Genomic DNA, 27100 nt, shown 5'->3' with positions numbered 1-27100 from the left:
TCAGGAGCTGTTCAACTATAGGCTGAGCAAGTGCAGAATAGTGGTAGAGTGTGCGTTTGGATGTTTAAAAGCGTGCTGGCGCAGTTTACTGACTCGGTTAGACCTCAGCGAAACCAATATTCCCATTGTTATTGCTGCTTGCTGTGTGCTCCACAATATCTGTGAGAGTAAGGGGGAGACGTTTATGGCAGGGTGGGAGGTTGAGGCAAATGGCCTGGTCACTGATTATGCGCAGTAGACACCAGAACGATTAGAAAAGCACAGCAGGCGTGCTGCGCATCAGAGAAGCTTTGAAAACCAGTTTCATGGCTGGCCAGGCTACAGTGTAAAAGTTCTGTTTGTTTCTCCTTGATGAAAACCCACCCCCTTGCTTCACTCTACTTCTCTGTAAGCCAACCAACCTCCCCCCTTCGATCACCGCTTGCAGAGGCAATAAAGTCATTGTTGTTTCAAAATCATGCATTCTTTATTAATTCATCGCACAAATAGGGGGATAACTGCCAAGATAGCCCGAGAGGGGTGGAGGAGGAGGGAAGCACCAGGTGGAGTGGTGGATGAGGGGAGGAGGGAAGGGCAAGGCCACACTGCTCTTCAAAACTTATTGAATGCCAGCCTTCTGTTGCTTGGGCAATCCTCTGGGGTGGAGTGGTTGGGTGCCTGGAGCCCCACCTCCCCCACGTTCTTGGGCATCTGGGTGAGGAGGCTATGGAACTTGGGGAGGATGGCGGGCGGTTACACAGGGGCTGCAGCGGCGGTCTGTGCTCCTGCTGCCTTACCTGCAGCTCCACCAGACGCCGGAGCATATCAGTTTGATCCCCCAGTAGCCTCAGCATTGCATCCTGCCTCCTCTCATCGTGCTGCCACCACCTCTCATCTTGCTCCTGCCACCTCTTATCTCGCTTGTCCCTCCTGTCCTCGCGTTCATCTGCTTTCCTGGACTCTGATATTGTTTGCCTCCACGCATTCTGCTGAGCTCTTTCAGTGCGGGAGGACTGCATGAGCTCAGAGAACGAGTGCTCATCACGAGTGCTTTTTTTCCACTTTCTTATCTGCGCTAGCCTCTGGGACGGAGATGATAGGGGGAGCGTTGAAACATTTGCAGCTGTGGGAGGAAAAAAGGGGAGAGTAGTATTTAAAAAGACACATTTTAGAGAACAATGGGTAGACTCTTCCATGGTGAACCAAGCTGTTAACATTACATAGCACATGTGCTTTCGGTACAAAGTCGTGTTTTACCTCTTATATTGAGGGCCTGCCGGTTCGGTGTGAAAGATCACACATGCAGGGCTGGGCAACAGAATTCAGCTTGCAGGGAGCCATGGTAAGCCACAGTCTTTTGGCTTCTTCAACCTTCATAACATGTGGGAATGGTTTCAAACAGCAGCGCCCTCTTTTCCCATACCAAGCCCCCATTGGGTTAGCTATTTAAAAGGAGGGGCTGTCGTTTTCGGGTTAATGTGCAGCACAAACCCAACTAAACCCCCTCCCCCCCAGTTCTCTGGGATGATCACTCTCCTGAGGATAACACTGAGAGATAAACAACAGATGTTGCTTGAATGCCAGCAAACACTGGGACCATACGCTGCCATGCTTTGTTATGCAATGATTCCAGACTATGTGCTACTGGCCTGGCAGGGTAAAGTGTCTGCAATAAGGCTGCCCTCCCCAGAAACCTTTTGCAAAGGCTTTGGGAGTACCTCCAGGAGAGCTTCATGGAGAAGTCCCTGGAGGATTTCCGCTCCATCCCCAGACACCTTAACAGACTTTTCCAGTAGCTGTACTGACCACGAATGCATCCCAAGTCTTCAGGGCAAATTAATCATTAAACATGCTTGCTTTTAAACCATGTATTATATTTACAAAGGTACACTCACCAGAGGTGCCTTCTCCAGCTTCATGGTCCGGAAGCCCGCCTTGGGAGGGTACTGTCTGCAGGGTGATAAACAGTTCCTGGCTGTCAGGGAGAACGGTTTCTCCGCTTGCCTGCTGTGCGCTATCCTCCTCCTCATCCCCCAAATCCTCTTCCCTGTTGCATGAGACTCCCCCCTTGCAGGTGTCCACGGACTGGGGTGGGGTAATGGTAGGGCCCCCCCCTAGAATTGCATGCAGCTCATCATGGAAGCTGCATGTCTGGGGCTCTGACCCGGAGCGGCTGTTTGCATCTTTGGGTTTTTGGTAGGCTTGCCTGATCTCCTTAATTTTCATGCAGCACTGCTGCGGGTCCCTGTTGTAGCCTCTGTCCATCATGCCCTTGGAGATTTTTGCAAATATTTTGGCATTTTGTCTTTTGGAACGGAGTTCTGATAGCACGGATTCATCTCCCCATACAGCGATCAGATCCAGTACCTCCTGTTCAGTCCATGCTGGAACTCTTTTGCGATTCTGGGACTGCACGGTCACCTGTGCTGATGAGGTCGCCACGCTGGCCAAACAGAAATGAAATTCAAAAGTTCCTGGGGCTTTTCCTGTGTACCTGGCTAGTACATCTGAATTGAAAGTGCTGTCCAGAGTGGTCACAATGGAGCACTGTGGGATAGCTCCTGGAGGCCAATACCGTCGAATTGCGTCCACACTACCCCAAATTCGACCTGGTGATGTCGATTTCAGCGCTAATCCCGTCGTCGAGGAGGAGTGTAGAAATCGATTTTAAGAGCCCTTTAAGTCAACAAAAATGGCTTCATCGTGTGGACGGGTGCAGGGTTAAGTCGATCTAATGCTGCTAAATTCGACCTAAACTCGTAGTGTAGACCAGGGCTATGTATTTTAGAGTATAACACAGAATTCTGGATGTAAATGGAATGTTGTGATTTGTTGTTAAATGAGATTCTCCCCACGTCGGCTGTTTGCAGTTGCAGAGTTCTAAAGTGGCCACATTTACAGATGGCAGCCTGAAACAAAAAAGAAAGGTTTGGGGGTTTAAAAAAATTGATTTATTGCATTCTCCCAGTTGGTATTGCAGGATGTGAGACAATCTCTTCCAAATCCTGATGGTCCTGGGAAAATTAGGCTAGTTGCTAATTTGTTCCACCAGTAAAGACTTGTGCCAGAAGGCAAATACTTAACATGATAAGTGGTGCAGCTTCCACAGGTTGAGGCTTTTGCACTAAATATCTGAGCCTGACAGTTTTCTCATTTGCATTTATACATTTCCTAATAGCAATGAAATACTCCAAACAGAAAATTACTAGCAAATATTGAGCTCTAAAGGTGTTTTAAAGTCATTCATCATTGTGATTTAACACCAGTGAGACCATACTGTTATTACCTAAACATATACTTTGTTATGTCATGTTCATCCATTATCAGTGTTTCATTGGGGCTGCCTAGCCCAAAATACATGTGATCTCTGCAACATCCTCATCTGACTGTTCCCCCTTTTAAAGATCTATACTATGTTTGCCCTTCTCTAGCCCTCTGGGACCCCACCCATCCTCCATGAGTTCTCAAAGACAAATGCTAAAGGTTCTGAGATTGTTTCAGCTAGTTCCTTAAGTACCCCAGGATGAATTCAATCAGGTCATGATGACATATCTAAATATACTTTAATCTGTTCTTTCATTATTTTGGCTTGTGTTCCTTCCCCCCTTTTGTTAATATTAATGGTGTTGTATATCTGATCACCATTAACCTTTTCAGTGAAGAATGTAGCAAAGTAAGCATTAAACACTTCAACCTTCTTGATTATAAGCTCCTTCCCTGCTAAGTAAAAGACCTACACTTTCCTTTGTCTTTCTCTTGCTCCTAATGTATTTATAGAACAGCTTTGTATTGCCTTCTGTGCCCTTTGCTAGATATAACTCATTTTGTGCCTTAGCCTTTCTGATTTCATCTCTGCATAACCATAATTGCTGTAGTGGGGCTTGGGAGAAGATGTGGTTTCATAGACTGGCTATTTTTAGTGCTTTAGAGATACTCATCAGCACTTTGCTTTCTACCTGGACGCAAAAATAGAAGTTCACATCCCAGAGCAAAATTGTAACATGTTCCAACTGAAGTTCCCCATTTAGTAAATAGGAAGGCACATTATGTGCTAGCTGATGCTTTTGATTCTTCATCAAGATCAGCCCCAAGTTCTGAAATCTCACGTGGAGGTAACTAAGGGGTGGATAAGTATATGGACAGGCCCAGATTAGAATGGCAAAGTCACAGAATCCAAGAATCTGGCATAGTCTCAAAGGATGAAGTTGCCATCTCTCTCATTTTCTCCAGAGGCTTCCATCTGCCTGCCAGCATTACTTTCAGGATATTTTGAATGAAAGTTCATGGAAAATCCTATGTTGGTCGGGTATTGGGAAGGCAAAGAGATTATAAAGTCTAGATTTGAAGTGGGGAATAAAAAGTACAGATGAGTATAATCATCAGCATTCAGGTAACAATAGATGAAAACCTCTCAGACCTAATTTTTAAAAACAGGAGCCTAAAGTTGACTTTGTAGAATGCTATTTCGGTGCTCAGCACTTTTGAAATTCAAGCAGGTAACTAAATATGGATTTAGGAGCTTCCAATTTTAACAACCTTGACCCTCATGATCTTCTTCAGTAACCTGAAATACACATTAAACAGCAAATGCATGGAGCCTGCACAATCCTATTGGGGGTAATCATTAGTGAGGATGAATGACTTTCATCACCACCACCCCATATTATCTGCAAGAACCAGTATACCCACTGAAAGGCCCTTCCCTTCCTATGTTCTAGAGGCAAGCAAGCAACTCCCCATTGGAGTTTTGCCTTTGACTTCAGTAAGTATTTCACCCTGTGTGTTTTGTACATTCTGTTTCTGATATTATATGTTTTGATTATGTAACTGTGCCCAGTGTACTGCAAATAAAATGGTAAGTAGAATTCAGAAAAGTATAATTGATTTAAAAAATATGTGGACTGGAGTAGTGATACTTTGGCTGAAGAAGCTGCATAATCCCCACATTCATGTTCTTTGGGAAGTAATTACAGGGTTTGTAATCTTCAACCAATTTGATCACAGCTTTTATTCCTGGTACTTTACAACAAGTATATAGATCATAAATAACATTTGAAAGATATGAGGTTATGCAGAGATAATTGCACATCTGAATTACATTGGCACAATGCCCCAAGCACCTTCCACCATCCCTTCTGAATTGTATAGCTTCACTTTATGAAATGCATTATTGCTCTCATAGGATGTTTTTATTGTTCCAGAAGGGCAAACTAACGTTAATAAAATGCAGCTCCTGATTACCACTCAGGGTGACTATTTTTTATTTTCTGAACCGTTCTTGGCCACTCTCATTCCTTGGTGTGTTTTTACATATATGGATACATAAATTTGGTGACTCTACCATTTTGAAAGTTTTTACCACTGTGAGACGGATTTCCCATAGATATAATGGCTAGTACCAGTAGAACCAGGCAAACAGGGCAAAATTTTAAACTGTAATCCCTGTATCATTCTTTGCAACTAATCTCACTCATCGCAAAAAAGATATTCAATTGAATAGCGTGTTCAGGTTACAAAGACTACCAGAAATAATGGTATGTTTTGTGCAGCAGCATCAGAATACTGTTCCTGCTGTAGGCAAAATGCAGTTTCAGCTGCTTCTGGTTCTTCAGGTGACAGTCAGCATTAGAGAGCAGAATTCATTATGTTAATGGGAAGATAAGAGTTATCTTAAAGTACTTCTTTCAGAGGTCTTGCTGCAACAGGGGAAGAGATGATATCGTCCCAAGGTCTGCCCACAAACCAAGCTCCACCCATTCATGATAGCTATATGAGATGCCACTCACAGTAGTTTGTGCAGAACTTCCTACTCCTCCTTCGTAATGTTTTTCTGTTATCTGTAGTAAAGCTGTTAACAAAGTTGATATTATTTATGATTCAGAATCACCACCCCATTAATATGACTAGGGCAGTTCACACCTCTTGCAGCTAATGTGTCAGGATGCCTACAGACTCAGGAAGTCAGGGCTACCTCAGGGTATGTCTAGTTCACATTCCAAAGGTAATTTTTGAAATCAAGGGTGTCTACATTTGAAAATCTTATTGTAGTCAAACATCTTTGTGAAGAGTTGAGTTAACTTAAATGACAGTGCATACGACTGACCGGTCAGCGTAAACCAGGGCAAATCATGTTCAGCAGCATGTGAGCTAGCTGTGATCAAATTATGGTTCCAAAGCATTACACATTTAAAGAGTGGTACATAAGATTGGAGAGTTGAAGTGATATTGTGACACCTTTCTTGCCCCAAAAATGTCTTGCTGTCCTTGATGGTATCCTAATGTGGGTTGCATATATCATCATCACCATCATCATCATGGGAAATCCCAAAAGGCTGTAGACTCCTTGCAGATTGAGTGCCAGATCAGTCTTTATTTAGGTCCTTAAGGTGGTCTGGCTGGATATTAGGTTTATATCCATCATTGCAATCTGATTACACTACCAAAACTTTTGGCAATGATGTGATTGCCAACTGTGTAGCGGCATTCTTTGGTAAACATGCTTTGGAATTCATTGGTCTTCCAGCCTAATAATATGTATGAAATATTGTAAATATAATAACGTTAATATTTTAATGTCACAGACTTCTATATAATATTTTTCTCAACTAAAGAAAGAAATCATGAAACACTACTTCAATATTTTCTCTCGCAAGGTCATTGACATGCCTGAACACAATCCTGGAGATATGGGAGGAACAATGAGACTGGGAAAAAGGAGGACTATTTTCAAAACAGAAGACTCTGTCCTAAGTAAGTTACTTCTTGGCTGTTTCATTTTCTCTCATGATAAAAATACTGTCTGTCTCATATTTAAAGGCCTACATGAATTGTGCCAAACATGTTCTTGTGGTCACATTCATTGCCTCTCCTTACACACCATGCAGTCCACATTTAAAATGTTTCCTACCCTGAAAAGCAACTACACAAATAGCATTTTTTATTCGTCTGATTAGTTCCTGGGGTGAATCTTTTTATTATCTGTAAACACCATCTACTAAAGACAGATTAACAGCCCTCTCTCTTCCCTCTCTCCCTGTTTGAAGTGCATGCAGATGAATCACCCACTATCAGAGAGGCACTGGAGGGGGAAAATACACAGCTTCACTCTCTCTCTGTCCCACTTTCACTTCTCTCCTCCAAGCACCAGATAAAATGGTCACTGTGAAGGGAGCTGGCACAGACTGGTGGCTCTGAAGGCAGCAGTGGGAGGATAGGAAGCTCAGCACTCCAGGCTGGCTTCAACATGTTAGCTCCCCAGCTGTGCTCGTCTCTACAGAAGGATGGGCTACCCATGATGGCCCCATGTTGCCAGATTCTTTACAAGGGCACAAGCATTCCTCACTGTACAGTACAGGCTGCTGCCTCTCTCTTTCTTGATGACACACCAGTATACGCAGCAGGATCCAGGAGTTCCAGCAAGACGAGTGAGTGGGTCAGTCAAGAAGGACATGAAGCCTCCCTGGTATAAAATATTGCAGTTTTATTTTTTAAATTAAGTTTGGTTATTTATGCAGTGTGAGCCTCAGTTTTTCAGAATGCGACATCGGTGGTTCCAGCCACTTTTTAAACTGTACGCTGATGATCGTCCTTGCCTCTTTGGTAATAACCCTCTCTATTTTTGTATTCAGCTTACAAGGAGCACAGAGAGGAAAACAAATATTGAGCCCAAATCTACCCTTGGATGCTCACATGCAGCTTCCACTGAAGCCAGTGGGAGTGATGAATGAAATTCTAAGGGTAGAGCTTGAGCCATATTGAACAGAGATATTTGTCAGATATACTCCTGCCCAGAGGGTGTGCCAGAAAAAAGGTCACATGGGAACATTTGTGTCATTATTCCCATAAACTAAACATTAGTAATTCATAAATTCAATGTAATCCATTGTTGCCCATCATGGAATAATAGTCCATTTTTATTCTAACCAATTTTCTAATTTTTTCACCATCAAGATCCCTGGCATTAGGGTTCTTTGAGCTCCAGTAATGCTTAGCAAATGTTATTGGTCCAGCCTGGCATGTCACAGCAAATGCCAAACCTACTATTTTTACTGCCTTGGAAGCTGAAGCACACTTGGATGATATGATAGCCAGTGTGCTCCACATCCGTTCCCAATGCTCCGAGTGTGGATTTAATCCAGTCATGTTCATTCTAGCCAGAATTCTAGGGCAAACAGACACTGCTTACCTTCTCTCATCTGATATGTTTCTTCTGATTAACTTAAAGGATGCCTGTCTGCATGAACTTCCACAGTCCACTGCTAGAGGACTCAGCCAAAGCCTCCTCCTTTCTTACTTTTACATATCAGGTGAAAAAATAGAGGAAGTGAATAAATGCCCAAACTACATCGGGAATTCGGATTCTTATCTAAGTGCTTCATTCCATTTAGTAGACAGGAACTTCAGCTATCTCTTAATGTGTCTGTCACACAAAGAAATTACCCATTAATTAACTAATGGACCATTTTTTTCAGAATGATAAATATTCTATGCTATGAGTGACATTCCATTCAGACAATACAGAAAAATACTTCATTCTTTTCCCCCAACTAATTTTTTACCCAAATACGTTACAAAGTCCTCAATAATATACATGAGATTACCTGTTGATAAAGTGGGATTAGTCAGGAACAAAAGAATGCTACAAAATAGAAATCTTTATTTATGATGAGTAGTTCAGATCCCATTATTTCTGGAGATGCATTTTTGGCCCGGGCAGTTATGTTACAAAGGGTCATTTTATACTGCCCCTTGAAGCCATCCCTTTAATGAAACCTTCCTGAGCTGAATGTGCTAACTGAAGTGTAACATTTTCTCCTCTATTTTAGAATATATTTATAAAATATACATCAGTGGAAGACACTAGCTCGTAATTAAGATATAACTGAGTGTCCGGGTTTTTTTTTCTGGGAACCTGTGATGGGGTGGACTAGGCCCAGAAGTCCCCTGTTGGAGGCCTTGGGGTCCTGCCACACTCCGTCCCAGAGAGGAGCAGATGAGAAGTCCTCCAAGCATCCTAGAGTGGCTGCAGGGGATGCAGCCAATCCAAAGGGCTGCAGGAGGGGCCAGGAGGGCCACATAAAAAGGAGCTGCAGAGCCAGAGGCAATCAGTTGCTGCCTGGATCTAGAAGAGAAAAGACTGTGTTCCTGGATGGCTGAAAGAACATCAGGACTATGGACAGCTCAGTGTGGGCAGGGACCAAGGGAGCTAAGAAGTAGCTCCTGGCTGGCTGCTGGGACAGAGTAAGGACTGAGCCTGGGGAGGGCTGCAGCCTGGCAGTGTCTCTAGGTGGGAAGCCCTGGGGTATGGCACCATACCAGGGCCGGGAGAAGGTAAAGGCTGTATACCCCAGAAGAGTTTTGTTCTGTTGCGCCTACAGACAGTGTGTATGACTTGACCGGAGGGCTGAGTGAGTCACTGAAGACCCACCAAAGAAACCATCAACCAAGGGTGGGGGGTGCTCCTGAAAAGCAGGTGCCGACCCCATAACAAAACCAGATATAGTTGAATTAAGATTTTTAGAGAATTCACCTTCCTGCCCTGTACTATAAACTTCCAGTACAGCTGAAGAGGTCAGAGTATCATTTGTAACCTCCTGGAAATGTATCTTCTCCAGGTGATCACTCATTATTCAGTGGATTAGTGAGTTCCTCCTAAGAGAAGCATGTGCTACTAGCTATATAAGAGTGATGGAGATACCTTCATCTTAAATTAAAAGACAGTACTTTACTTCACAAAGACTATTTGACTGATTTTTAATATGAATTTAAGTAATCCGGCATTTCTTTCCTTCACTTACCCTTTTTTAAATACTACTGATGACATTTCTAGAAGGCAACGTAACATAAGAATTCGTATGACAATCAAATGAAAACAGTGTTTTCTATAAAGTCTTTAACCATAAAGACAAAATCTCAAAAAAGAAATTGAGCCTCTTGGCCAGACTTGAACCTTAGCTTGGGGGCTATGGTAAGGGCTGGGGCCAGCAGGAGGTTTCTGGGCTAAGGCTGGGGCTGGCAGAAAGCTAGGGTTAGGGTTTGGGCTGGCTGGATTGGGATCCCTCTGTTGGGGTTGGGGCCAGAGCCAGCAGAAGCCTTCAGTTTAGGATGAGGGTTAGAGCAAGCAGGAGACCCTGGGGAAGGATGATGGTTGGGATTGGCAGAGCTTCCAGGACTAGAGTTAGGGTTGGGGCCAGCAGAAGCCAACGGGCTAAGGATAAAGTTGGGATTTGCAGAGGCTGTGGCCAACAGAGGCTAGGGCTATGGTTGGGGCCACCATGCAGCCCCCGGGTTACATTTGAGTCTGGTAGATAACCCTAGGCTAGTGTCAGGATTTGGGGCGGCAGGCAGCCTCAATGCTAGGGTTCAGGTTGAGACTAAGAGAGACTTTCAGGTAAGAGTTAGGGTTCAGATCAGTGGAGGCCTTCAGGCCAGGGTTAGGGCTGTTGGTGGAAGGCAGCCGCATGGTAGGCGAGTAGACAGCCCTGGGCTAGGATTGGGGCTGGCAGATGCCCTGGGGCCAGGGTTAGGGCTGTTGGTGGAAGGCAGCCTCATGGTAGGCGAGTAGACAGCCCTGGGCTAGGATTGGGGCTGGCAGATGCCCTGGGGCCAGGGTTAGGGCTGTTGGTGGAAGGCAGCCTCATGGTAGGCGAGTAGACAGCCCTGGGCTTGGATTGGGGCTGGCAGATGCCCTGAGTCCAAGGTTAGGATTTTGTTCAGCAGAGGCATCTGGGCTAGGGATAGAGTTGGGGTTGGCAGGCAGCCCTGGGATACTGATATGGTTGGGAAGAGCGGTGGGTTCTGGGCTAGGATTGGTGTTGAGGCCAGCAAGAGTGTCTATACTGCAGCTAGGAGTGAGACTACCAGCTCGGGTAGACAGACTCACACTACTGGGACTCGAGCTAGCGTGCTAAAGTAGCAGTGTGGGCGTTAAATCTCTGGTGGAGACTCAGACAGCCACCTGAGTGAGACCCAAAAGGTAGGTGATCTTAAGATCCCAAGCTGCAATGTCTGCACTGCTATTTTTAGTGCACTAACTTGAGCCCCACTAGTGTGAATCTGTCGACATGGGCTGGGAGGCCCTCTCCCCACTGCAGCGTGGACATACGCCAATGGGCCCTGCGTTTGGGTTAGGGGTGAGGTGCTAACTATGACCCTAGCTCTGATTAATCTCCTGACTCCAAACTTCACCCCAGCCCAGAACCTCTGCCAGTCCTACTTACAACACTATCAGGAGAGCTTCTGCTGGCCTGAATGCTAACCCTAGCCTGGGGCCACATGCTGGCCCTAGCCTTAACACCAGCATTGGGCAACCTGCCACACAGAAACCAAATTTTAGCCCAGAAACCCTTGCTAGTCCCAACCCTCATCCTAGCCCCAACCTGAGGCCCCCTCCTGGTATGAACCATAATCCAGGTTGCAGAACACCTGTCGGCCCCAATCATAGCCACAGTCCTGGGTGACCTGCCAAATCCAAACATAAATTTAGCCTAGAATTTCTGGCTGACCCGAACCCTATCTGTAGCACAGGGCTGTCTCCTGGTCCAAAGTTTAATACTAGCCTGGGATAGCCTGTTGGCCACAGCCCTAATCTTCGTACTGAAGCCTCTGCTAACCCTAACCTTAGCCAGAAGGCCTTTGCCCAGCTGTAAATCTAATCAAAGTCCAGGGGCCTCTGCTGACCCAAAAGCTAACCCCAACCTGGAGCCCTCTGTGAGCCCTCTTAGCCCTAGTCCAGAACCCTCAGCCAGCTCGAACCATAACCCAAGCCTAGCATGCACTGCCAGCCCAACCTGTACCACAAGAGTACCTGCTAGCCCCATCCTTACCCCCTACCCATGGGCCATCTGCCAGCCCCAGTGCCAACCTAGCCTGGGGCTCACTGATCACCCCAAACCTGTTTGGCTGGGGAAGGTCAAGCAGCCTATATTTCCCTGAATAATGAGCAGGCCAGAGACTATGAGGGGGTCCAGGCAGCTATCCTACATCTAGTCAGCCTCCACTTAGAAATGGCCACAAAAATTCTGAGGCGCAAGGATTATGAGGCAGCGAGGCCCCAGTCATTTGCCCAAAAATTGGTGGATTGGGCCACCTGTTGGCTGAGGCCAGACATCCAAACAGTGGGGAAGATAATGAATGCTCTGGTGTTGGAACAGTTCCTTCAGGGCCTCCCCAGGAACATACAGGTGTGGGTTAGATGGCATCTATCTGGCATTTTGGATGCACTGGTAAAATTGACAGAGGGGTTCACAGAGGTGGACCTCTCCAGGGCAGAGGGCCAACTCCACAGGGGATCAGCAAGAGCAAATTAGAAATCCCTAGGGAACAGAGCCTAACGCAGGTGAAAGGGGAGGAAAGCAGAGTCCTACAAGAGACTGAGCGGGAGGGGATAGGAATTCAGGAAGTAGGAACGATGGAGAAAGACAAGCAGAGCTCCTTAGTAGAGGTTGAGGGGCCCAGGAGGTACCCCATGGTGCACCCCAAGGAGAAGCAGCTCAGGCACAGTTTGGAGGGCTGGGAGAGCCCAAGGCCCTGACTAACCAGGGGAATGAGGGGCATGCCCTCGATCCACTGCCAGATGTAAAGTGATAGAGTAGGGAGAGCAACCCCTAGGGATGCACATTGTATGACGACTTGTGGGCTGAAATGGAGCTGTGGGGACATCCTCCCCCCACCAAGCACGGGTTCTGTGGATGGAAAATGGGTGGACACCACAAGAACAACCTTGATGATCACCCTAGGGACTAAGAGTGACCCCCACGGCATGACACCTCTGCTATGCAAGGGAAAGCACAGGGAAAGAAAAATCTGATTCTGAGGTAACGGGGGTGGGGGATATGGATGTTAGAGTGCAGGGGCAAGAGTGGCTGAGCCAGCACTCTGATCACTGCAATGCCAGTTAGTTGTCCCACAGCACCCTGAATATGGGCATTGTGCCCAGTTGATAGGTTGGGATGGGATGGAGAGAGTTAAAAGGCTAATTAACTCATTAGCCCAGAAGGTACAAAAGGTGCAGGAAGGAACTATGAAAGGGGAAAGAGGGTGGGGGAGGGGCAGCCCCAGCCTCAGGCCAGCTGCCTTGTCGCATGAGTCACAAGATATCTCTCTTCTCCTTGGCACAGGAGCTGAGGGCTCCATGGGACTGTTGATATGTTGCAGCACAGTCTGTAAAGGCTCTAGAAAAGAACCCTGTAAATGAACCACGAGGTGTTTTACTAGAAGAAGGTCTCTGAGCCGTTAATGGGCTAGAAAGGAGGCCGGAGCAAGTCTGCCCTTCCATAGGCTGGCAGAGATCCTCTAGCTATGGTTACAGTTAGTTACTGGTGGTCCCTGTTTAAAGTTGGGGCCAGCAGTGCTTGCCAGGCTAGAGTTAGAGTTAGGGTTGGGGCTGGTATTCATCCTTGGGCTTGTGTTACAGTCTGTGCTGGCAAGGAGTCCTGGGCTATTGCTAAGGTTTGTGTCAGCAGGCAGCCCACTGCTAGGGTTAGGGTTAGGTCCAAAAGGGCTCTGGGCTGTGAATAGGGCTCTAATCTTAGTCCTGGACCTCCCACGGCCCCCACAAACCGTAGTCTAGGGCCCTAATCTTAGTCCTGGACCTACCACCCAGCCCCACAAACTAATATATTAGTGTTGTGGTTTTTGTTTTTGTGGGGTCAAAATGGAGAAGTGGTATAAATTAAGTTACTACTTATAGCTGGTAGGCAAAAAGAAATACCACATTCAATTTCAGCCACATGTTTCAAAAGTTGCAATAATGCTTAATGTAGGTCACCTATTAGCATGTCTCACTTATAAAGGAAATTAGGTGATGATAAAACATTGATACAATACAATTCTTTGTCCATCAGCAGATTCAGACGTACTTGCTACATTATCATCCTATTCATCTTTTCAGCTTGTGGCATTCATCTGGGATATGAAAAAATATTTTGCATTCTCAGATTTGTAGACAGTAGCTTTTTGAGTTTTTAAGCTAATATGTAATTTGGCAGGTTTCAGAGTAACAGCCGTGTTAGTCTGTATTCGCAAAAAGAAAAGGAGTACTTGTGGCACCTTAGAGACTAACCAATTTATTTGAGCATGAGCTTTCGTGAGCTGTCTCTAAGGTGCCACAAGTACTCCTTTTCTTTATGTAATTTGGCAGGAAATGAAAGTGCAGTCTATATACCCATTTAAAAGAAAAAGTGCTTTTAGAGATAATGGCTTTTTGACAATCAGCTATGTGGCCTGGGTAACACTAGAGAGGATATGGATACACGCTTCATCATGTATAATCTTTTCCTGTTGCTATACTACAGTTATTATGTGGTCCTTATCTGCTGCTAGAAAGGTTAATGTGAAGGTGCAGCAATATGTTGTAAATCTGTGCCATTATTTTGAGTAACTTGGATGGCCATATGTGTCAGAGAAATGCGTAGAGCTTTGATACTCTGTATTGGAGAAGGAAATCCTGCTCCCACTCCTCATAAATCACAACTAGAATGGGAATATGAGGGATTCTAAAGGTTTCCCTAGGATTAACTTTTGTAACCCCCCTCAGTAAGACCTTTATTTCCACACTGCAATTTTTGGAGATGTCCTCCCGCAGTTCAGTCCTGCAATAACAATTTGGGCCAGATTCTAATCTTAGTTACAGCAGTGTAACAGAGAGCAGAATTTAGTCCATTACCTTTAATTAGAACTACGATTAGACTTTCATCACTTTCTAGCTGGGAAAAGGAGAAAACAGGGAGGTGGCAACATTTTCAGATGATACAAAACTACTCAGGATAGTTAAGTCCAAAGCAGACTGTGAAGAGTTACAAGGGACCTCACAAAACTGGGTAATTAGGGAACAAAATGGCAGATGAAATTCAATGTTGATAAATGCAAAGTAATGCACATTGGAAAACATAATCCCAGTTATACATATAAAATGATGAGGTCTAAATTAGCTGTTACCACTCTAAAAAGAGATCTTGGTGTCGTGGATAGTTTTCTGAAAACATCCATTCAGTGTGCAGCGGCAGTCAAAAAAGCAAACAGAATGTTGGGAATCATTAGGAAAGAGATAGATAATAAGACAGAAAATATCAATTTGCCTCTATATAAATCCATGGTACATCCATGTCTTGAATACTGTGTGCAGATGTGTTTGCCCCATCTCAAAAAGATATAGTAAAAGCTGTTTTATCAGGCATGTTGGGCAATGGGGTGTGCTGGTAAGTGAAAAATGCCAGTTAACTAAGAGGGAGGGAGTTTGGGTGTAGGAGGGGGTACGGGGTTGGGGCTTAGGCTCTGGGAGGGAATTTGGGTGTGGGAGGGGGCTCAAGGTGCCCGATCTGGGGGGCGCTCACCTTGGGCAGCTCTCTGCAAGTGGCAACGTGTCCCTACTCCTCGTAGGTGGAGGCGTGACTAGAAGGCTCTGCATGTCACCCCCGCTGCTCCCATTGGCCGGGAACCACGGCCAATGGGAGCTGTGGGTGGAGACAGTGTGCAGAGCTGCCTGCCGTACCTCCGTCTAGGACAGCTGGGACAGGTCGCCATGTGCGAGGAGCCACCAGAGGTGAGTGCCCCCCAGATCCGGCACCCTGAGCCCCCTCCTGTGCCCTAACCCTTTTCCCCACGTGCCCTCCCGCACCCAATCTCCCTCTGAGAGCCTGCCCCCCAGCCCTGCACTTCCTCCCGCAGTCTGAAGCCCTCATGGCCATTCCTCCTCCTCCTAGGAGCAGCAGAGACATGTCACTGCTTCCGGGAAGCCATGTGAAACCAGGTAGGGAGCCTGCCGGCCCCACGCCAACCAGACTATAAACCAGACTTTCGATGAAGATTAGAAATGCCAGTTTATAGAGCTTTCTGGTTTGTGCTGGGCCGGTTAACACAGTTTTCACTGTATTTTGGAATTGGAAAAGATACAGAAAAGGGCAACAAAAATGTTTGTGGGTATGGAAAAGCTTCCCTTTGTGGGGAGATTAATAAGACTGGGACTTTTCAGCTTGGAAAAGAGATGACCAAGTGGGGTTATGTAAAGGTCTATAAAATCATGACTGGTGTAGAGAAAGCAAATAAGAATGTGTTATGTACTCCTCATAACACAAGGACTAGGGGGTCACCAAATGAAATTAATAAGCAGCAGGTTTAAAACAAACAAAAGAAAGTACTTCTTCACACAATGCACAGTAATCTGTGGAACAAATTGCTAGGCGATGTTGTGAAGGCCAAAAGTATAACAGTTCAAAAAGAATTAGATAAATTAATGGAGGATAGGTCCATCAATAGCTGTTAGTAGGAATGCAACCCCATGCTCTGGGTGTCCCTATCCCTCTGACTGCCAGAATCTGGGACTGGATGACAACGGGTGGATCACTCAATAATTGCCCTGTTCTGTTAGTTCCCTCTGAAGAATCTGGCACTGGCCACTGTCAGAAGACAGGATACTAGGCTATATAGACCATTGGTCTGACCCGGCGTGGCCATTCTTATGATCTTAGCTTAGGCTGATGGGCTTTAGGAGTCATTAGATGGAAGAAGCCGGGGAAGCAGAAAGAAAAGGAAAAAAGAACAGAGAGGGAATGTCTTTGTGTTGTTGCAGGTTTTATGTCAACTGCAGGGTTTGGTCCTTTAAAATGGAACAGAACCCTAGTCAAAGGTTTGGGCAGCAGGCTCAGCTTAGTCTGCACTCTCTTGCAGATGCCTGTTGTGAATGCATCAGAGGTGCTGAGTATCCCTATAAGGGTTTCATACAGGTTGATTCACTAGCCCATCTCCTGTGTGGAGGCTTTATGAAATCATGCAAAGCCATTCAGGGTTGGTGTCAAAGCTCTACAGTCTACAAAAGTTATTCATAATCTTACTTGCAGAAGTTGATAGTGACTGGTAAGTTAGAGAGACCAGATGGGTAAGGTAGTATTTTTATTGGACCAAGTTCTGTTCTTCTTCTGAAGAAGAGCTTTGTTTAAGCTCGAAAGCTTGTCTCTCTCACCAACAGAAGTTGGTCCAATAAAAGATATGACCTCACCCATCTTGTCTCTCTAATATCCTGGGACCAACGTGGCTACAACGACACTGCATACAACTGGATAAGTAGTGAGACAGGAAAGCACAAGCAAAGATTGTGTTAGGGTCATAGTGAATACAATTGGGTTGTTTGTTTTGAGTATAAGAAATTTCTTGGAATTTAGATTTCATGGAGCATGTGCAGGACATCATGAACTAAAAGAACACCACTAGAAACATTATGGCACATTGTAAGAGCGGTGTCTTTGGGTTTCTAGAAATGTTTGTTAGAAGCAATACTTTACTGTTAATCATTTCCCTTGTGCTATTTTCAGGGAAACTTTATGGTGATGAAGATTTTGTGGAGGAACGACACAGGCATCGATATGAGGTAAGGCATTGCTAATATAATTTATATTGTTGAGAATGTATAGCATTGGCAAACCATGAAGAATTTATTTAATCTGAAGTCAATGGGAGTTTTCCTGAATAAGGGTTAAGCAAGGCCTTAGGGGTTTGGTGTAATAGTAGGTACTATTTAGATGTAATCCAAAGAGTTCTGTGGTTTCCAGACAGTGTTGCATTTTAGGAGGAGACCTAGCTTGAAGAGTGATACTGGACTTGATCCTTCTCCCAGTGAAGTTAATGGTAAAATTCCCATTGATTTAATTGGGAGCAGGATTAGGTGTATTGCTTCTCAGGCTGGTTGAGCTCAGATAATTCACATAGGTAACGAGGTAACTGCAGTTTATTATATGAGCCCCTCCTGTGAGCAGACTTCCAGAATGATATTAGGGGAAGTCACACTTATGCTGCGCAGACTAGAAGAGAAGCATCACAAGAGGAGATGGCTTTTGAGAAATGATTTGATTGGTTACCTGAATAAAGGTGTAGGGGACGGTTAGGCCTCCATCTATATCAGTGAAGATAGGCACAATAGGGGAGGTAATCACATTTGTGTGACTCCGAGTAGCAACTACTAATGACAAAATAAAAAAAGAAGAATATTGCCTCCTGGCTGCATTGCTCAGATAGCACTCCTATTCTGCAAATCATTTGCAGTTCATGCTGCATGCCCTGCAAAAACTACACATTTATTGTACTTCTCTGTGATGGGATATACAAACCCCACCCTGGGCCCGAAGGGGTTAAAAAGCAATACTGGGCCCTGGCTGCCCTATGCCTCCAGAGCTGCCAAGCATGCTCCGCCTGGAGGATTCGGTTAAGAGGAGCTCAGCCAAAGGGTGGTGAACAGACTGTAGGAGAGAGAAATCCTTCTCTGGAAAGCCAGACAGAAGAGTGAGCCTGAGAGGGGGCCACAGAGTGGGAAAGGTCCACAGGCAGAGCCTTTGCCAACCACCACTTTCTTGAAGAACCAGCAGGTCTGGCAGAGCCCTGCTCCTTTGGATTCTTCTGGTGTAAGGGGATTGACTGTTCATAGGGGCATATCCCAAACCGAAGGGGTCTATATGTAGGAAGTGCCTCAGGAGAGCAACTTAGACGCACTGCAGGGAGGACTCTGCTGGTGTCACTTTCCCACAAGTCTCCCTACAATATCCTCTTAAGGGCCTACACATTGACGTGGGTGGGAAGCCAAAGATCCCTGGCGTAAGGTCAGGAAAAGATACTTCTGCTGCCCTGATAGAGAGGCAAAGGGCTGGAATTTAGGTACACTAGCTACGAGGCTGCCCAGCCCACTGAGCCCCCTAGTACTCTCCCTTGCCTAATGATCAATAACTTTTATTCTACCAACCACGCAATGTAGTAACGCTCCTTATTAATAGCAAAATAATAAACATGATGTAGTTCACAAATACAAAAACCCCACCCCCAAACAACAACAACCTGCACTTCCAAACCTCACTTAAAATTGCACAGCTCCTTAGGGCAAATAATGCTGAAATCAAGTATAGGGGATGAATTACAGGAACACTGACAACAAGCCACAGAGGGCAGAGTTAAGATTGGGTGGGTGCAGCTTGGTGGCTGAGGTTGATGAATGTTAATTTGCTTGGGATAGGAATATCATATATTTGTGAGTATCTGTGGATATGTATGTGTGAGAAGGTGCTGTATGAAGTTGTTGATTCTAGGTTTCATGGGTTTTATTTGGGCATTATTTTCCTTTAGGACTTCAAGTGTTCAACTTCTTTTTTTTAAGGTTGACTATATTAAAGAAACATACTTGTTTATTAGTGACATCATACATGCTCTAGAATATCAACCATGCTTGATACAAATATAGTATACTCGTAGGAGCCCTTTTAGTATTTTGGATGCATTTCACATTTTAAAAAAATATTGCTTAATTTCATATTACATAAGAACCACCAATTTTACAAATTTCCACTGCACAATTTTTAAACAAGGAATAATTCCCAGCCCCCCACTTTCCTACATATAAATTTAAAAAGTTAAAAACTTATCTACCTTTGTTAAATATGTAAATTCTACAATAATTACTACCCGTATTTTTCAATTTTCCAGGTAAATCCAGAACTGACTGGCTGCTTTGAAGAGAAAGGTTTGAAATTTGTTGGCCGTGACACAGAAGGGAGTAGAATGGAGATCATTGAACTGGAAAGTAAGTAGCTCAGTTTTTTTGTAACACCTTTGGCATGTATTAAATAAGTGAAGACATTATCATAGTGAACTGTATATAAAAAGAAAAGGAGTACTTGTGGCACCTTAGAGACTAACCAATTTATCTGAGCATAAGCTTTCGTGAGCTACAGCTCACTTCATCGGATGCATACTGTGGAAAGTACAGAAGATCTTTTTATACACACAAACCATGAAAAAGTGGGTGTTTACCACTACAAAAGGTTTTCTCTCCCCCCACCCCACTCTCCTGCTGGTAATAGCTTATCTAAAGTGATCACTCTCCTTACAATATGTATGATAATCAAGTTGGGCCATTTCCAGCACAAATCCAGGGTTTAACAAGAATGTCTGGTGGGGGGGGGGGAGGGAGAGGAAAAAACAAGGGGAAATAGGTTACCTTGCATAATGACTTAGCCACTCCCAGTCTCTATTCAAGCCTAAGTTAATAGTATCCAATTTGCAAATGAATTTCAATTCAACAGTCGCTCGCTGGAGTCTGGTTTTGAAGTTTTTCTGTTGTAATATCGCAATTTTCATGTCTGTAATCGCGTGACCAGAGAGATTGAAGTGTTCTCCGACTGGTTTATGAATGTTATAATTCTTGACATCTGATTTGTGTCCATTTATTCTTTTATGTAGAGACTATCCAGTTTGACCAATGTACATGGCAGAGGGACATTGCTGGCACATGATGGCATATATCACATTGGTGGATGTGCAGGTGAACGAGCCTCTGATAGTGTGGCTGATGTTATTAGGCCCTGTGATGGTGTCCCCTGAATAGATATGTGGGCACAGTTGGCAACGGGCTTTGTTGCAAGGATAGGTTCCTGAGTTAGTGGTTCTGTTGTGTGGTATGTGGTTGCTGGTGAGTATTTGCTTCAGGTTGGGGGGCTGTCTATAGGCAAGGACCGGTCTGTCTCCCAAGATTTGTGAGAGTGTTGGGTCTTCCTTCAGGATAGGTTGTAGATCCTTAATAATGCATTGGAGGGGTTTTAGTTGGGGGGCTGAAGGTGACGGCTAGTGGCGTTCTGTTATTTTCTTTGTTAGGCCTGTCCTGTAGTAGGTGACTTCTGGGAACTCTTCTGGCTCTATCAATCTGTTTCTTCACTTCCGCAGGTGGGTATTGTAGTTGTAAGAATGCTTGATAGAGATCTTGTAGGTGTTTGTCTCTGTCTGAGGGGTTGGAGCAAATGCGGTTGTATCGCAGAGCTTGGCTGTAGACAAAGGATCGTGTGGTGTGGTCAGGGTGAAAGCTGGAGGCATGTAGGTAGGAATAGCGATCAGTAGGTTTCCAGTATAGGGTGGTGTTTATGTGACCATCGTTTATTAGGCACTGTAGTGTCCAGGATGTGGATCTCTTGTGTGGACTGGACCATGCTGAGGTTGATTGTGGAATGGAAATTGTTGATATCATGGTGGAATTCCTCAAGGACTTCTTTTCCATGGGTCCAGATGATGAAGATGTCATCAATATAGCGCAAGTAGAGTAGGGGCATTAGGGGACGAGAGCTGAGGAAGCGTTGTTCTAAGTCAGCCATAAAAATGTTGGCATACTGTAGGGCCATGCGGGTAGCCATAGCAGTGCTGCTGATTTGAAGGTATACATTGTCCCCAAATGTAAAATAGTTATGGGTAAGGACAAAGTCACAAAGTTCAGCCACCAGGTTAGCCGTGACATTATCGGGGATAGTGTTCTTGACGGCTTGTAGTCCACCTTTGTGTAGAATGTTGGTGTAGAGGGCTTCTACATTCATAGTGGCCAGGATGGTGTTTTCAGGAAGATCACCGATGGATTGTAGTTTCCTCAGGAAGTCAGTGGTGTCTCGAAGGTAGCTGGGAGTGCTGGTAGCGTAGGGCCTGGGGAGGGAGTCTACATAGCCAGACAATCCTGCTGTCAGGGTGCCAATGCCTGAGATGATGGGGCGCCCAGGATTTCCAGGTTTATGGATCTTGGGTAGTAGATAGAATATCCCAGGTTGGGGTTCCAGGGGTGTGTCTGTGCGGATTTGATCTTGTGCTATTTTAGGGAGTTTCTTGAGCAAATGCTGTAGTTTCTTTTGGTAACTCTCAGTGGGATCAGAGGGTAATGGCTTGTAGAAAGTGGTGTTGGAGAGCTGCCGAGCAGCCTCTTGTTCATATTCCAATCTATTCATGATGACAACAGCACCTCCTTTGTCAGCCTTTTTGATTATGATGTCAGAGTTGTTTCTGAGGCTGTGGATGATATTGTGTTCTGCACGGCTGAGGTTGTGTATGGCCACTATGAATGTAGAAGCCCTCTACACGAACATTCCACACAAAGATGGACTACACGCCGTCAAAAACACTATCCCCGATAATGTCACGGCTAACCTGGTGGCTGAAATTTGTGACTTTGTCCTTACCCATAACTATTTTACATTTGGGGACAATGTATACCTTGAAATCAGCGGCACTGCTATGGCTACCCGCATGGCCCCACAGTATGCCAACATTTTTATGGCTGACTTAGAACAACGCTTCCTCAGCTCTCGTCCCCTAATGCCCCTACTCTACTTGCGCTACATTGATGACATCTTCATCATTTGGACCCATGGAAAAGAAGCCCTTGAGGAATTCCACCATGATTTCAACAATTTCCATCCCACCATCAACCTCAGCCTGGACCAGTCCACACAAGAGATCCACTTCCTGGACACTACGGTGCTAATAAGCGATGGTCACATTAACACCACCCTATACTGGAAACCTACTGACCTCTATGCTTACCTACATGCCTCCAGCTTTCACCCAGACCACACCACACGATCCATTGTCTACAGCCAAGCTCTGCGATACAACCGCATTTGCTCCAACCCCTCAGACAGAGACAAACACCTACAAGATCTCTATCAAGCATTCTTACAATACCCACCTGCTGAAGTGAAGAAACAGATAGACAGAGCCAGAAGAGTTCCCAGAAGTCACCTACTACAGGACAGGCCCAACAAAGAAAATAACAGAATGCCACTAGCCATCACTTCAGCCCCCAACTAAAACCCCTCCAACTCATCATCAAGGATCTACAACCTATCCTGAAGGACAACCCATCACTCTCACAGATCTTGGGAGACAGCCCCCAAACCTGAAGGAAATACTCACCAGCAACCACACACCACACAACAGAACCATTAACCCAGGAACTTATCCTTGCAACAAAGCCTGTTGCCAACTGTGTCCACATATCTATTCAGGGGACACCATCACGGGGCCTAATCACATCAGCCACACTATCAGAGGCTCGTTCACCTGCGCATCTACCAATGTGATATATGCCATCATGTGCCAGCAATGCCCCTCTGCCATGTACATTGGCCAAACTGGACAGTCTCTACTTAAAAGAATAATTGGACAGAAATCAGATGTCAAGAATTATAACATTCAAAAACCAATCAGAGAACACTTCAATCTCTTTGGTCACTCAATTACAGACCTAAAAGTGGCAATTCAACAAAAAAAAAACTTCAAAAACAGAGTCCAATGAGAAACTGCTGAATTGGAATTAATTTGCAAACTGAACACAATTAACTTGGGCTTGAATAAAGACTGGGAGTGGATGTGTCATTACACAAAGTAAAACTATTTCCCCATGTTTATTTCCCCCCTCCTCACTGTTCCTCACACGTTCTTGTGAGCTGCTGGAAATGGCCCACCTTGATTATCACTACAAAAGGTCCCCCCCGCTCTCCTGCTGGTAATAGCTCACCTTATCTGATCACTCTTGTTACAGTGTGTATGGTAACACTCATTGTTTCATGTTCTCTCTGTATATAGATCTCCCCACTGTATTTTCCACTGCATGCATCCGATGAAGTGAGCTGTAGCTCACGAAAGCTTATGCTCAAATAAATTTGTTTGTCTCTAAGGTGCCACAAGTACTCCTTTTCTTTTTGTGGATACAGACTAACACGGCTGCTACTCTGAAAGGAGTCATGTGGCTCTCTTCCAAAAGGCTGACATCCTAGCTCAACAACTCCTGACCACATGAGAATACTGAGGTGGCAAGGTGTTTGCCAAACCAATGGATAAGGTAGTGGCTGAGGCATCAGAAAAGCCGAAGAACTTCTTCCCCTCAAACAAGTAGTCTGGAAGGGATTATTGCCCTTACTGAAGAGCAGATGGCCTTTTTGCAGCTATTAATTATCCAAATAACTCTGAGTAGACTCAATAAAGGGAGTGCCAGATGGGATTCTTGCTACCATTCTACCTTTAACCCACAACAAAAACACAACTCCTTTATGTGTCTCTTCCCTGAAACAAGGAGAACCACCGTCTAGAAAGTAATCTCCGTTCCTTCACAAAGAAATTAACTATTTTTACTTCAAACAGGTGGGTTTTAGCAATGTGGATACTCAGTAGATTTGGATTACTACGCCAAATAAGATATACCTTCTCCCCAATGGCCAAGGACCTCCAGAAGACACAAAACAAAGGAGAAGTTATTCTGCAGATTGACTTGACTTTACTTTGTTGAATTTTAACTTTGTACTGCCAGCAGAGATAATAGCTCTCTTCTTCTTCTGAGTCCCTTGCTAATTCATCCCTCTTTTAAGTTACTTTGTCTAATAAATATTAACTGTTAGCTAAAATTTCAGCCATTATATACAGAATCAAAGTTAAAGGCAAATTGTTATTGGACAGAATACTTTCTGAAAGGATTCTCTGGAGACAATTAATTTTACACACCATAATGTGTTATTCAGGCTTCCAAAGTACCTTGCAAGTGGGATATTATAAACTGCTAAAACACAAGGTTATGTTTCTGTTGCTATCATTTTTGTCAAAGAAAGCTTAAATTCTGAATGAATTTAGTTTGAATGAAGATGTATTTCTATCATGTCAACCATCTGCAGTGTAGATTACCACTAAAGAGTACATCAGATTTCATAATCAGAGAACTCTCATGGTAGTTTTTGTTTAGTTTGTTCCTACTACACCTCCTGATAATTGGTATTTGCTTTGCATGAAAGGATTTATGTAGGGAGCAAATGATATAGGGCAGGGTTTTTAAATCATGTGTTACTACAAGAGGAATAAGAACAGCAGTAAAACCTGGAATTATTTCACAATGGTTTGCAAGGGGACTCTGATCATGGAAGGGGAAAAACAGTCCCCTCAGGGGAGTTAGAGATTGGGGACAGAAATATATTCTACCAAATAGGGTAGGCAAAGTATTTCAGAAGAATACTCCTACAGATACAATTTTGATGTCTTGCAATCATCTTGTTTTACTGCTTTAGGGAAATATGCTATATGGTAAAAAGGAACAAACAATGGAACCAGATTCCTTTAAAAACATAAAAATACCAGATTTTCATTGTTATAGGAAAACATGCTTTTCCTGTAACCACCTTGTCAACTGGTGCAAGTCTCAGCTGAGAATGCCAAATTCAGGACAGACTGATAAAAATAGGGCAGACACACCCAAAACTGGTGGCTATTCTAACATTAGATTCACCAAACCAGTAAAAGAATGAGGTTCTGTAGCACCACACTGGTTAAAAAGAAGCTAACAACACAGCCCCCTTTGTAAACCAGCCCTTATCACCACCCAGACATCTGGTCTTTATGAGGAGACGTTACTGAAAACCATGTTCATCATATATAAAGTTCTTCCAATCCCAAAGTATCCACCAACTCCCCAGTCAATATACAACTCAGATCTTACCCAAACGTCAAGCTGATGCCAGTCCATTAGTAGCTAAAAATTAAAGGTTTAATAACATAAAAAGAAAAGAGTTCTTAAATGGTTAAGAGAATCAAATACATTACAAGTGATTTTCCAAATCTGTAGATCAGGATCATAGCAGTGCTGTTAAATCTACTAGCTTGTAAAAAAATCTCTCTGGTTCACCCAAGCAGGTCAGGGGTCATTCAGTCCTATGTTCAACGCTTCCTTAGAAAATCACAGTGCAGAGATGAGAAGCAGGAATGAAGACAAAGCAGTGATGTCACAGATTGCACTTTATAGCTCAATTCGTGCATGGAAAGTTACTGGCCAATATGGAGTCCTGGGTCATATGAACATGGAAAGTTACTTGTAAAAGATGGAGTCTTAGTTTACATGTCCGTACATGCTTTGCTGATTCATACGGGTAGCCATTGGCTCCACACTGTCTGTGGCGTCTTCAGGAGGGCTCACTGAAGAGCTGATTCCCATCAATCGCCCATTCACCATATGGCTGGCCCATCAATCAGCTATGGCTAGTCTGAATGTAAATTTGTCTTTGGGGTGTCAGTCAGGAACACAACCCATGTTTGAGATACAAATACATAACAAATATTCATGACTTCAGATACAAAGATGATACATGCATATAAACAGGATAATCATATTTAGCAGATTACAACTTTTCCATTGATACCTTACATGATATACTTTGCAGTAAATCTGGTACAATTAGTGATTGTAACAGTAGTGTACACCTGGTTTTCATTGTCATAGGAAAATATGTTTTTCCTGTAACCACCTACTCTATGAGAATGCAGCGGAACTCACTGGAACTGGAAACTGTTTTGGAAATTGTCATACCAGAAGAGAGCAATGGTCAATGTAGTCCAATGTCCCATCTCTGATAATGGTCAAAGTTAACTGCTTTAGGGCTTTAATAGCAGCATCCTTATGGGAGAAATAGGTGTATGGAACAGGAATGTCCTAAAACATTTCCCCTTACTTTCTTTCAAATAGAAACCTTACCTAAATGCTCAGATTTAAACTAGAGAGACCAGGTGAGCGAGGGAATATATTTTTTTGGACTAGCTTCTGTTGATGAGGACAAGCTTTCGAGTTTCCCAGACCTGAAGAAGAGCTTTGTGTAAGCTTGTCTCTCTCACCTACAGAAGTTGGTCCAATAAAAGATATTATCTCACCCACCTCATCTCTCTAATATCCTAGGATCAGTACGGCTACACCAACACTGCATACAACAATGGGAGATACAAACTAGACGTATCTTGCTTCAACATAAACGCACTATTCTATTTTTAAGAGAAACATACACCTACTCTATTTTTATGTTGTCTTCAGAAAGTCAGTGCTGCTACTCTGTTACTTTCAGTGTTTGTATTGAATGTGATAAACTACTATTTATAATATATGTTCATGGTTTTCTCTTTCGCACACAAGCTATAGTAAGGGTCATTATAGTGTAAAGCTGCCCAGCGTTAGAGTAGATGTGGCTATTTGTGCCATCATCAGCAGGGCACTTGTGTACCTTTGACCATTTTCCTTGCTACAGTCCAACAAATAGACCTGGTGTCCTCAGGTGATCTTAAGCTCTCCAGATGTTTTTCTAACATGACCACTTCATGTTCTTTAATTACATGTTCACATACTAGTTTTTCCACAGGACCCCTGCCTAATTCAGTGAACAGAATGGACAGTGCTTACTGAATCGGCATATTTTGTTTGCTCTTCATTGTTCATGGATCAGACCTTACTTACTGCACACTATCCAAACCCTGCTCTGAAGACAGAAGTATTAATTTCCTCAAGGACTTCTCTATGGTGCTCATCGCTGTAATA

At 44.1% G+C, this 27100-nt stretch overlaps 1 protein-coding gene across 17 annotated transcripts in view; it reads left to right on the top strand.

The window, feature by feature from the left end:
* Nucleotides 1–27100, top strand: part of CTPS2 (CTP synthase 2) — a 144485-nt gene that overhangs the window by 98512 nt on the left and 18873 nt on the right. For 13 of the 17 annotated variants that reach the window (XM_073355924.2, XM_073355916.2, XM_073355817.2 and 10 more), the window contains 3 exons: nucleotides 6633–6729; nucleotides 17286–17341; nucleotides 19438–19534. In XM_073355924.2, the coding sequence (XP_073212025.1) occupies nucleotides 6633–6729; nucleotides 17286–17341; nucleotides 19438–19534 (250 nt within the window). Of the gene's footprint in view, nucleotides 1–6632; nucleotides 6730–7022; nucleotides 7602–8203; nucleotides 10758–17285; nucleotides 17342–19437; nucleotides 19535–27100 lie in introns of those variants that run through there. The other 4 variants (XR_012160268.2, XM_073355945.2, XM_073355966.2 and 1 more) reach the window with 4 other exon arrangements.

Source organism: Lepidochelys kempii, chromosome 1 (genome assembly GCF_965140285.1).
Source record: "Lepidochelys kempii isolate rLepKem1 chromosome 1, rLepKem1.hap1, whole genome shotgun sequence".
In the NCBI taxonomy this organism is placed as follows: Eukaryota; Metazoa; Chordata; order Testudines; family Cheloniidae; genus Lepidochelys; species Lepidochelys kempii.
The sequence above is the reverse complement of the archived record's forward strand: the minus strand, read 5'-3'. Positions and strand labels throughout refer to the sequence as shown.